General features: G+C 36.1%; 1 protein-coding gene across 1 annotated transcript; it reads left to right on the top strand.

Annotated features, from left to right (window-relative positions):
* The first annotated feature begins 1,127 nt into the window (after positions 1-1,127).
* LOC116626379 (single-stranded DNA-binding protein 2-like) lies at positions 1,128-4,694 on the top strand. The gene is given in 3 exon segments (XM_032395668.1): positions 1,128-1,208; positions 3,567-4,590; positions 4,593-4,694. Coding segments are annotated over 3 exon segments (1,152 nt in total). The 3' UTR covers positions 4,640-4,694.
* The last annotated feature ends 8,368 nt before the right edge of the window (positions 4,695-13,062 follow it).

Below are 13,062 nucleotides of genomic sequence, written 5' to 3'. Positions count from 1 at the left end.
ACACTTCTCCAAAGAAGACATACAAATGGCTAACAGACACATGAGAAAATGTTCATCATCTTTAGCCATCAGGGAAGTCCAAATCAAAACCACATTGAGATACCACCTTATACCAGTTAGAATGGCAAAAATTGACAAGGCAAGAAACAATAAATGTTGGATAGGTTGTGGAGAAAGGGGAACCCTCTTACACTCTTGGTGGGAGTGCAAGTTGGTACAGGTACTTTGGAAAACAGTGTGGATGTGCTTCAAAAAATTAAAAATAAAGCTACCCTACGACCCAGCAATTGCACTACTGGGTATTTACCCCAAAGACACAGATGTAGCGAAAAGAAGGGCACCCTAATGTTTATAGCAGCAATGTCCACAATAGCCAAACTGTGGAAAGAGCCGAGATGCCCTTCGATAGATGAATGGATAAAGAAGATGAGTTCCATATATACAATGGAATATTACTCAGCCATCAGAATGGATGAATACCCAACTTTTACATGAACATGGTTGGGACTGGAGGGGATTATGCTAAGTGAAATAAGTCAAGCAGAGAAAGTCAATTATCATATAGTTTCACTTATTTGTGGAACATAAGGAATAGAATGGAGGACCTTAGGAGAAGAAAGGAAAAATGAAGGGGGGAAATCGGAGGGGGTGAAGAACCATGAGAAACTATGGAATCTGAGAAACAAACTGAGGTTTTTAGAGGGGAAGGGGGTGGGCAGATGGTTTAGCCCAATGGTGGGTATTAAGGAGGACATGTACTGCATGGAGCACTGGGTGTTACATGAAAACAATGAATCGTGGATCACTACATCAAAAACTAATGATGTATTGTATGGTGACTAACATAACATAATAAAATTAAATTAAATTAAAAAAATAAGAATCCAGAAAAGAGCTATATTACTTTCAGTCATATTAATCTTGTAAGCAGAGTATTTTCTCTTTTAGTTTCTTTTAGTACTTCTAGGTCAAACTAGGAAAAAGAAAGGTATGAACACTTTTATCAGTTTGAAAAAGGACATCATTTATTATCCCACTTCTTATGTCTTCCCTTCTCCTTTCATGTGAGTCTTCTTGAGGTTCCAAAACCCAATTTTCTTCCTGTCTACAATTCTGTTCATGGTGACATGGCATTTTCTCTAAAGATGAAGCATAAATGTAAGGTTTATGATACTGGGAAGAACAAAGGAAAGAAAAGCATGTGTAAAGTACGGAGAGTCCATGAACATGTTCATTCATTTACATATTGTTTCTGTATTTAGATGAAAAGTTTGGGGTAATTTTTATGTATTGTTTTAAGCTCTTGAAATTTTCCTTGCTTCCTCTTAATGTGTTTAAATTGTATTTTCACTCATATAACTTCTTTTTAAATTGCTTTAAGTAACTCTACAAACTCAAAACATTTTTGTAAGACTATTTCAGACACACCTAAAAGAAAAAAACATTTTTATTTACTTTGAACTTGCAATATTTTAGCACACATTTTATTATTAATTTCTAATTATTTTCAACTTTCAAGTTATCTAAAATTTTAAGACTTCTGTTTAAAAACAAAAGCTAGGTGATGCCACTGAAATGGTGAATTAGGAGACCCTAACCTCCATCCCCTGATGACAATTGACAGGTAGACAGCTATCCATGAGCAAAAACAGTTCTGGGGAAGCTCAGGAACCCACTTAAGGAAACTTGAGCAACATGGTGGAACAAAAAACTCCTGGTATTAACCATACAAAAAGGAATGAAGAGCAGTTTCATTTTGCTTGAAAATTTCATCCCCAAACTGGCACTATTCAGAACCAAGAGAGAACTCCCCCAATAGAAAGAGATCCTCTTGGTAGGAAAGGGAGTCTGTAGTGAGCCACCAACTTCCTCAGACTTTTGAGGCACCACTAGAAAGAGCCACTGTAGTTTTACCCCACCCAGAGATATGCAAATCTGAAACATACAGAGATAGCAAGGAATAGGAAAGAAAATCAGGGGCTATCAGTATCAGCCCCACAATAAAAGTGGTAACAGTTGCCAGTGACCTGTTCTGCAGAGGACCCAAGAAAATTTTATCACTGAAAATATCAATGTCCAGCGGAGCTGCCATGGATTTCCTGCATATTTTATTGTTTTTTGCCCTTCAGTATTCACATTTGCAGAAGCCAGTCACCTGAGTCCCTTTCTCCTCATCCTCTGCCTCTCAGAGATGGGAATCTACACTGGCAGCCAACCTAGTACTGTGTGACAACACACCAGCCTAGTCACCCATGCTTGACACATACTGCCATGTGCATGCTTAGGGACAGCCCCTCCAGCTGTACACCTGTACCCCCTCAGCCTGATTTCTGTCACTGGCCTCCACTGCTGTGAGTTCTACCATAGGAAAACCATGAATCAATATAGTACATATGTACATCCAAGATAGTACATGTGAACAACCAGTATATATGAACATCCATATAGTACATATGAACATCCAGTACCACATATAGTACATATGAACATCCAGTACATATGAACATCTATAACTTCCAGTGTATGTGTGGCTGACACTGGCCCTTGCTTATGACACTGGCCCCAAATGCTATGTGTATGTGTGCAACTGGCACTTGCCACTACAAGGCAAATGCACAGGGTCCCCACAGTTTATCATGTGGACACCACCACTCTGGCCACCACAACTGCCAGCCCTGATCCATAGTCACTGAACCTGGAGGTGCTATTGAGGACCCAAACCCACTTGCAACAACTACAGATATCCTACACTCACCAAGGACCACACAATTGTCAATGCTGTGGACACAGGTAGACTGAACCAAAAACACATTATGCCTCCCCAGACCTATCACATTCTTCCACACTTGATGCCATGCAGAATTAGACCCAGGGTCACAGCATTATCCAGTGTGCCCCCCCCAAAAGAGAAGATATTTCCTTATCTAAGCCAGTCAAAACTTCTGAAAGAAGTGACTACTTCTTCAAATGTATAGATACCTACCTAAGGCCATAAAGCTCATGAAGAATCAAGGAAACATGACACCACTAAAGAAACACAGTAAACTTCCAGTGACTAACCCCAAAGAAATGGAGATCCATAAATTGTCACACAAAAAATTCAAAATAATTGTTATAAAGATGCTTAGAAAGCTAGCAAAGAACATAGATAAACAATTTAACAAAATCAGGAAAACAATATAAGAACAAAATAAGAAATTCAACAGAGATATAGGAAATACCAAAAAATAGAAATTTTTTTAAGGTAAAGAATACAAAGATGGATCTGGAGAATCTAATAAAGAGCTTTGACATCAGACTGGACCAAGCAGATGAAAAAAATTGTAAGCTTGAAGACAGATCATTTGAAATTATCCAGTCAGAGGAGCAAAAAAAGAAAATAAAATGAATGGAGGAAGTCTACAGAACTTATAGGATAACACTGAGAGAAACAATCTATGCATCACTGGAGTCACAGAAGAGGGCAAGAAGAAAGGAGCAGAGAGCTTATTTAAATAATGGTTGAGGGCTGTTCCCGGGGAGGCTGTAATGGGTTTACAGGTGCCTTACAGTGGGAGCTGCTCTAGGCACAAGCATGTACAGCAAAGGCAAGGGTAACAGCCGACAGCCAGGCCCGGGGGAAATTAACACTCTACATATATGAATATCTGCTTCATGTAGGAGCTCAGAAATCGGCCCAAACATTTTTATCAGGGATAAGATGGGGAAAAAACATCACATCGGGGGAACCACCAGGATTCTTACATTCTTGGTGGTGTGTATTTTGGGATCTCTACTGTGTAGCTCCAGAAAGACTGGAAAGTGAACATCCAAGTGAAGCAAAATCCTTCCATGATAATAGTGCTGCAGCAGCTCCAAGCCCAGTGCTAGGAAACATTCCCTCAGGAGATGGCATGCCAGTAGGTCCTGTACCACCAGGGTTCTGTCAGCCTTTTATGACACCTCGGTACCCTGGAGGTCCAAGACCCCCATTGAAAATACCTAACCAGGCACTTGGAGGTGTCCCAGGAAGTCAGCCATTACTTCCAAGTGGAATGGACCCAACTCGACAACAAGGACATCCAAATATGGGTGGGCCAATGAGGAGAATGACTCCTCCAAAAGGAATGGTGCCCTTAGGACCACAAAACTATGGAGGTGCAATGAGACCCTCCCTGAATACTTTAGGTGGCTCCAGAATACCTGGAATGAATATGGGTCCAGGTGGTGGTAGACCTTGGTCAAACCCAACAAATGCCAATTCAATACCATACTCTTCAGCATCTCCTAGAAATTATGTAGGTCCTCCTGGAGGTGGAGGGCCACCAGGAACACCCATCATGCATAGTCCAGCAGATTCAACCAACTCTGGAGACAACATGTATACTTTAATGAATTCAGTACCTCCTGGTCCTAACAGGCCTAATTTTCTAATGGGGCCTGGGTCAGATGGTTCCATGGGTGGAGTAGGAGGAATGGAGTCACATCATTTGAATGGCTCTTTAGGCCCAGGACATATGAACAGTATTTCCAAGAACCCTCCCAATAATATGAGCCTGAGTAATCAAACGGGCACTCCAAAGGATGATGGCAAAATGGGTGGAAATTTCTTTGTTTTCAGAGTGAGAGTTACTCTCCTAGCATGACAATGAATGTGTGATCCATTACCAAGTCTCCTCATGAAAACCACAGTGAGTCATCTCTTCACAGAACTACTACGGAAGAAAATTACTCATCACAGTGTACAGTTAAACAAAGGACTCTCAGTAACAACAAACAAATCTTTTTATTTCCTGCTCTTTCCCCTATTTTTTGAAGAAAGTGGGTCCAAACGTGATTCAAACAACTGTATAGAGCAGCATATTCAAATTGCTCTAACCTGAACTGCAAATAATTATCTGTGTATGTATATGTGTGGGAAAGAGAATGTATTATAAATGTGTATGTTATATGGACATATACATTGGCCCACAGGACATTGTAAAATATTATTACATGACATCTTAAGTAGAAATAAGTAGGGACTTTTATTCCATTTTTTTTCAAGTTTACATTTTAATTATAAAACGTTGCTCCTACCCCTCCCTGAAAAAATATATAATAATGGTTGAGAACTTTCCAAGCTTGGGGAGAGATTTGGACATCCAAGATTATGAAGCTGGTATGTCATTTCAAAATTTCAACACAGTAGTCTTCTCCAAAACACATTATAATAAAAGTCTCTAAAATCCAAGATAAGAAAGAATTTTATGAGAAAAAGAAAATTCTCTCATACAAGGGAATCTCCTTATTGCAAATTTCTTAACAGTAACTTTTCAGTCCAGGAGAGTAAGATGATACATTCAAAGTGCTGAAAGAAAAAACTGCCAACCAAAAACATTTTACTAAGCAAACTTGTCCTTCAGAAAGAAAGGTGAGATAAAGTCTTTCCCCATAATGTAAAAACTGAAGACATTCATCACCACTAGATCTGCCTTACATAAATACTGAAAGGAGTTCTTCAAGCTGAAACAAACAAACAAAAAACACTAATTAGTAATATGAAAACTTATGAAAATATGTATCACTGGTAAAGGTAAATATATAATCTGATTCAGAATACTTATATACTGTAATATGGTGGTGTTAGCCACTTAACTCCAGTATGGAGTTGAAAGATTAAAAAAAAAAAAAAGTATTAAACATAGCTATAGCTACAATAATTTTTTAATGATTTATTTATTTTAGAGAGTCAGAGAGAGCATGCAAGAGAGAGATCATAGAGGGAAGGGCAGAGGGAGAGAATCTTCAAGCAGACTCCCCACTGAGTACTGAGTCTGACATGGGGATCGATCCCAGGACCCATGAGATCACAATCTGAGCCAAAACCAATAATCAGACACTTAACTGACTGAGCCACTCAGTTGCCCCTATAGCTCCAATAATTTGTTAATGGCAACACAATATAAAAATTTGTAAATTATAACATCAAAAAAATGTGGAAGGAAATTCACATTTTTTGTACGAGTTTTTTGTAGTGTTTTTGTGCATAATTGAAGTTAAGTGAGCAGATTAAAATAGACTGTCATATCAATAGCATATTTCAAGTAAACCATAGGGTAACCACAAAACAAAATTGTATTGGATACACACAACATAAAGGAAGTAAATCAAAGCACACCACTATGAAAAATTATCAATTCACAAAGAAAGACAACAAGACAAGAAGAAAGGAGCAAAGTAACTACCAAACATCCAGAAAATAATGAATAAGATGGTGATAGTAAGTTCTCACATATCAATAATTACTTAAGTGTAAATAGCTTAAGCTTTCCAATCAAAAGCATACAATGGCTGAATGAATAAAGTAGTGACCCAGATACATGCTGCCTACAGAAAAATCACTTCAGCTTCAAGGACACACTTAGACTAGAAGGGAAATAACTGAAAAGACATTACACACAAATGGAAATCACAAAAGAGCAGAGATACAAATATTTATATCAGAAAGAATGCACTTTAAGTCAAAAACTGTAACAGGCAGATCATTATATAATGAGAAAGTGGTCATTCATCTAGAGGATATATAAATTGTAAATATATATTCACCCAATATCAGAGTATTTAAATCTATTAATCAAATACCAACAGAAATGAAGGAAGTAATAGACAACAGTACACTAATAATAGGGGATTTTAATACTCTACTTTCAACAATAGATAAATCATCCAGAAAAATCAAAGAAACACTGGACTTGAACTATTCTTAACATCAAATGGACCTAACTGACATATAAGAAAATTTCATTCAATAGAGGCAAAATTCACATTCTTCTCTAGTGCCAATGGAATATTCTGTGGGATACATTGTGTTAGGTAACAACACAAGTCTTATCAAATCTTAAAAGATTGAAATCATACTAAATATGTTTTCTGACTACAATGGTTTGAAAGTAGAAATCAATAACATGAAGACAACTGAAAAATTCACAAATATGTAGAAATTAAACAACACACTCAGAAACAACCAATGTATCAAAGATGAAATCAAAAGGGAAATTAAAAAAAATATCTTGAAACAAATGAAAATGAAAACACAACATACCAGAACTTAGGTGATGCAGCAAAAGCAGAATGAAAGGGAGGTTTATAGTGATAAATGTCTATATTTTTAAAAAATCTCAAACAACTTAAATTTACACTTTAATAAATTTTAAAAAGAAGATAAAAATAAGCCTAAACAGAGCAGAAGGAAGGAGATAACAGGATCAGAACAGAAACGAAATAAAGAATAGAAAAACAATAGAAAAGACCAAGAAAACTAAAAGTTTTTTTTAATGATAAAATTCACAAATCTTTATCTAGACTTGCCAAGAAAAAAGAGGACTCAAATAAATAAAATAATAAATAAAAATGAGACATTACAAGTGATACCAGAGAAGTACAAAGGATAATAAGAAACTACTATGAATAATTTATACCATTAACTTAGGAAACGTAGAAGAGCTGGACACATTCCTAGAAACATGAAACACTACTGGGTCTAAATCATAGAGAAACAGAATATCTGAATAGATTTATAACAAGAAAGGAGATTGAATCAGTTAAAAAAAAAAACAAAAAACCTCCCAAACAAAAGAAAAATCTATGATTGCATGGCTTCAAATGTTAATTCTACAAACATTTAAAGAAGAATTAATACCAACTCTTCTCAAACTCTTCCATACAATTGAAAAGGAGGGAACATTCATAAATTTATTTTGTGAGAATAGCATTACCCTGATATAAAACAGATAAGGACATTACAAGAAAAAAAAATATTGTGGGTCAATATTTCTAATGAATATAGATCCAAAAATTGCCAACAAAATGCTAACCAAATTCAACAGCACAGTAATAGTGACATTTATCCCTGGGATGCAAGGAGAGCTCAACATATGCAAGTCAATAAATGTGATACACCACATTAATAAATTGAAAGGCAAAAATATCACATTAGATATAGAAAAAACATTAACAAAATGTATCATCCTATCGTAATAAAAATGCTCAATAAATTGGATATAGAAGGAATATATTCAATATAATAAAAGCTATGGATGACAAATCCACATCCAACATCATGCTCAATGGTGAAAAGCTGAAAGTTTTCTCTTTAAGGTAAGGAACATGGTGCCCACTTTCATCACTCCTACTCAACATAGTCCTAGAAGTCCTATCCAGAGTAATTTGGCAAGAAAGATAAATAAAACACCCAAATAACAAAGGAAGAAGTAAAATTGTTTCTGATGGCTGATGATGTGATCGTGTATATAGAAAATAATTTCTTCAGAGGTATATAGAAAATCTTAAAAATTCCACCAAATAACTGTTAGAAATAATAAACAAATTTGGGTAAGTTTCAGAATTCAAATTCATCATTCAAAAATCAGGCATGTTCTATACACTAACAATATACTATCTGTAAAAGAAGTAAAGAAACAATTCCATTTACAGTAACATTGAAAAACAATACTTAGTAATAAATTTGCACTGAGAAAGTAAAAGATATTTTCATCAAAACTATATGACAATAGTAAAAGAAAATTGAAAAAGACACAAATAAATGGAAAGATATCCCATGTTCAAAAGAGTTAATATTGTTAAAATGCTCATACTTCCCAAAGCATTATATAGATTTAATGTATTTTCTATCAAAATTCCCATGACATTTTTCACAGAAATAGAAAAAAATTCTAAAATTCACATAGAATGACAAAAGACCCAAATAGCCAAATTAATCTTGAGAAGAACAAATCTGGTGACATCACAATTCCTAAATTCAAACCACACTGCAAAGCTACAGTAATCCAAATAGTATTGTCTGATTAAAAACAGACAAATGGATCAATTGAGAGGTCAGAAAAAATTCCACATATGCAGTTAACTAATACCTCACAAGGGAGCCAAAAGTACTAAATGGGGGAAAAGATAGTCTCTTCAATAAATGGTGTTGAGATTGTTGGTAGGAATGCAAACTAGTGCAGCCACTCTGGAAAACAGTATGAAGTTTCTTTAAAAGATTAAAAATAGAACTACCCTACAACCCAGTAATGGTACTACTAGATACATACTCAAAGGATGTAAAAATATAGATTCAAAGGGGCACGTGCACCCCAATGTTTATAACAACATTATCAGCAATAGCCAAATTATGGAAAGAGCCCAAATGCCCATCAACTGATGAATGGATAAAGAAGTTGTGGTATACACACACACACACACACACATACACACACAATGGAATATTATGCAGCCATCAAAAAGAATGAAATCTTGCCATTTGTAATGATGTAGATAGAGCTAGAGTGTATTATGCTAAGCAAAATAAGTCAGTCAGAGAAAGACAAATACCATATGATTTCACTCATATGAGGAATTTAAGAAGTAAAACAGATGAACATAAGGGAAGGGGGATCAAAAGGAGAGGGAGGCAAACCATAAGAGATTCTTAAATATAGAGAACAAACTGGGTTGCTTGTTTGGGTAAGTAATGGGTAGTAAGGAGGGCACTTATTGTGATGAGCATGGAGTGTTATGTGTAAGTGATGAATCACTAAATTCTACTCCTGAAACCAATATTACACTATATGTTAATAACTAGAATTTAAATAAAAATTTGAAAAAATAAATAAGTAAATAATAATAAATAAACAATGTTGGGAAAACTGGATATTAACATGCAAAAAAAATGATAGTGGACCTCTATTTTATATCACTCAAAAAATTAATCAAAATGTATTAAACATAGGACTAAAATGAAACCATAAAACTCATAGAAGAAAACATAGGGGAAAAGCTCCTTTACATTGGTTTGGCATTGATTTCCCGGATATGACAGAAAAAGCACAAGTAACAAAATAAAAAAATAAGTAAATGGACTACATCAAACTAAAAATCCTCTGCACAGCAAAGAAACATTTAACAAAGTGCAAAGGCAACCTATAAAAGATATTTGTAAACCATATATCTCTATAGGGCTAATATTCAAAATATATGAAGAGCACATATAGCTCAATAGCAAAAAAAAAAAAAAAATCTGTTAAAAATTGGACAAAAGACTGAATAAATATTTTTCCAAAGAACACATTCAAATGGCCAACAAACATGAAAAAGTGTTAGTCATTAGGGAAATGTATATTAAAATCACAATGAAATATTATCTCATACTTGTTCTAATGGCTAATATCAAAAGGCAAGAGATAAGAAATGCTGTTAAAAATGTGGAAATAAGGAAACCTTGTGCACTGTTCGTGGTAATACAATTTTTTTTCAACTATTTCTCCACTGATTTTTTTTTTTTTTGGTGGGATTTATGTGTGTGTGTGTGTGTGCTCTGCGCTATTCCTTATATACCACATATGAGTGAAGCCATATGATAATTGTCTTTCTCTGCTTGACTTATTTCACTTAACATAATACCCTCCAGTTCCATCCATGTTGATGCATTACTCAGTCTGATGCCTGAGTAATATTCCATTGTATATATGAACCACATCTTCTTTATCCAGTCACCATTTGAAGGAAATCTCAGCTCCTTTCACAGTTTGGCTATCGTGGACATTGCTGCTATGAACATTGGTGTGCATGTGTCCCTCCTTTTCACTATATCTGTATCTTTGGGGTAAATGTCCAGTAGTGCAATTGCTGGGTCATAGGGTAGCTCTATTTTGAACATCTTCAGGAACCTCCATAATGTTTTCCAGAGTGGCTGCACCAGTTTGCATTCTCACCAACAATGTAAGAGGGCTCCCCTTTCTCCACATCCTTGCCAACGTTTGTTGTTCCCTGTCTTGTTAATTTTAGCCATTCCAATTCGTGTAAGGTGGTATCTCATCGTGGTTTTGATTTGTATTTCCCTAATGGCTAGAGATGTGGAGCACTTTTTCATGTTTCTGTTGGCCATTTTTATGTCTTCTTTGGAGAAGTGTCTGCTCATGTCTTCTGCCCATTTCTTGACTTGATTATTTGTTTTTTGGGTGTTGAGTTTGAGAAGTTCTTTATAAATCTTGGATACCAGCCCTTTATCTGTAATGTCATTTGCAAATATCTTCTCCCATTCTGTGGGTTGCCTCTTAGTTTTGTTGACTGTTTCCTTTGCTGTGCAGAAGCTTTTTATCTTGATGAAGTCCCAAAAGTTCATTCTTGCTTTTGTTTCCCTTCCCTTTAGAGACTTGTTTTGCAAGAAGTTGCTGTGGCTGATGTCAAAGAGGTTACTGCCTGTGCTCTCCTCTAGGATTTTGATGGATTCCTGTCTCACATTGAAGTCTTTCATCTATTTTGAATTTATCTTTGTGTATGGTGTAAGAGAATGGTTCAGTTTCATTCTTCTGCATGTGGCTGCCCATTTTTCCCAACACCATGTATTGAAGAGAATGTCTTTTTTCCATTGGATATTCTTTCCTGCTTTGTTGAATATTAGTTCTCCATAGAGTTGAGGGTCCATTTCTGGGTTCTCTATTCTGTTCCATTGATCTACATGTCTGTTTTTGTGCCAGTACCATAATGTCTTGATGATCACAGCTTCTTTTTTTTTTTTTTTAAAGATTTTATTTATTTGACAGAGAGAGACACAGCGAGAGAGGGAACACAAGCAGAGGGAGGGGGAGAGGAAGAAGCAGGCCCCCCGCAGAGCAGAGAGCCCGATGCAGATGCTTAACGACCTGAGCCGAAGGCAGATGCTTAACGACTGAGCCACCCAGGTGCCCCGATCACAGCTTCTTAATATAGCTTGAAATCAAGCATTGTGATGCCCCCAGTTTTGGTTTTCTTTTTCAACATTTCTCGCTATTTGGGGTCTTGTCTGATTCTATACAAATTTTAGGATTGTTTGTTCCAGCTCGGTGAAAAATGTCAATGGTATTTTGATAGGGATTGCACTGAATGTGTAGATTGTTCTGGGCAGCATAGACATTTTAACAATGTTTAATCTTCCAATCCATGAGCATGGAATGTTTTCCCATCTCTTTATGTCTTCCTCAATTTCCTTCATAAGTGTTATGTAATTTCTTGAGTATAGATCCTTTATCTTTTTGGTTAGGTGTATTCCTGGGTATCTTATGGCTTTGGTGCTTTTGTAAATGGAATTGATTCCTTAATTTCTCTTTCTTCAGTCATGTTGTTAGTGTATAGAAATGTCACTGATTTCTGTGCATTGATTTTGTATCCTGCCACTTTATTGAATTCCTGTATGAGTTCTAGCAGTTTTGGGGTGAAGTCTTTTGGGTTTTCCACATAAAGTTTCATGTCATGTGCTAAGAGAGAGAGTTTGACTTCTTTTTGCCAATTTGAATGCATTTTATTTCTTTTTGTTGTCTGATTACTGAGGCTAGGGCTTCTGCTACTATGTTGAATAATAGTAGTGATTGTGGGCATCCCTGTCATGTTTCTGATCTTAAGGAAAAAGCTCTCAGTTTTTCCCCATTGAGAATATTTGCTGTGGGCTTTCCATAGATGGCTTTTATGATATTGATGTATGTTCCCTCTATCCCTATACTTTGAAGAGGTTTTTTTAAAATTTTTTTATTATGTTATGTTAATCACCATACATTACATCATTAGTTTTTGATGTAGTGTTCCATGATTTATTGTTTGTGTATAACACCCAATGCTCCATTCAATACAACTCCTCTTTAATACCCCTCACCAGTCTAACCCATTCCCCCACCCCCCTCCACTCTAGAACCCTCAGTTTGTTTCTCGGAGTCCATAGTCTCTCATGGTTCGTCTCCCCCTCTGATTTCCACCCCTTTCATTTTTCCCTTCCTACTATCTTCTTTTTTTTTTTTTTAACATATAATGTATTATTTGTTTCAGAGGTACAGGTCTGTGATTCAACAGTCTTACACAATTCATAGCACTCACCATAGCACATACCCTTTCCAATGTCTATTACCCAGCCACCCCATCCCTCCCACCCCCCACCACTCCAGCAACCCTCAGTTTGTTTCCTGAGATTAAGCATTCCTCATATCAGTGAGATCATATGATACATGTCTTTCTCTGATTGACTTATTTCACTTAGCATAACACCCTCTAGTTCCATCCACATCATTGCAAAAGGGA

Source organism: Phoca vitulina, unplaced genomic scaffold (assembly GCF_004348235.1).
Source record: "Phoca vitulina isolate PV1807 unplaced genomic scaffold, GSC_HSeal_1.0 scaffold86, whole genome shotgun sequence".
In the NCBI taxonomy this organism is placed as follows: domain Eukaryota; kingdom Metazoa; phylum Chordata; class Mammalia; order Carnivora; family Phocidae; genus Phoca; species Phoca vitulina.
The sequence above is the reverse complement of the archived record's forward strand: the minus strand, read 5'-3'. Positions and strand labels throughout refer to the sequence as shown.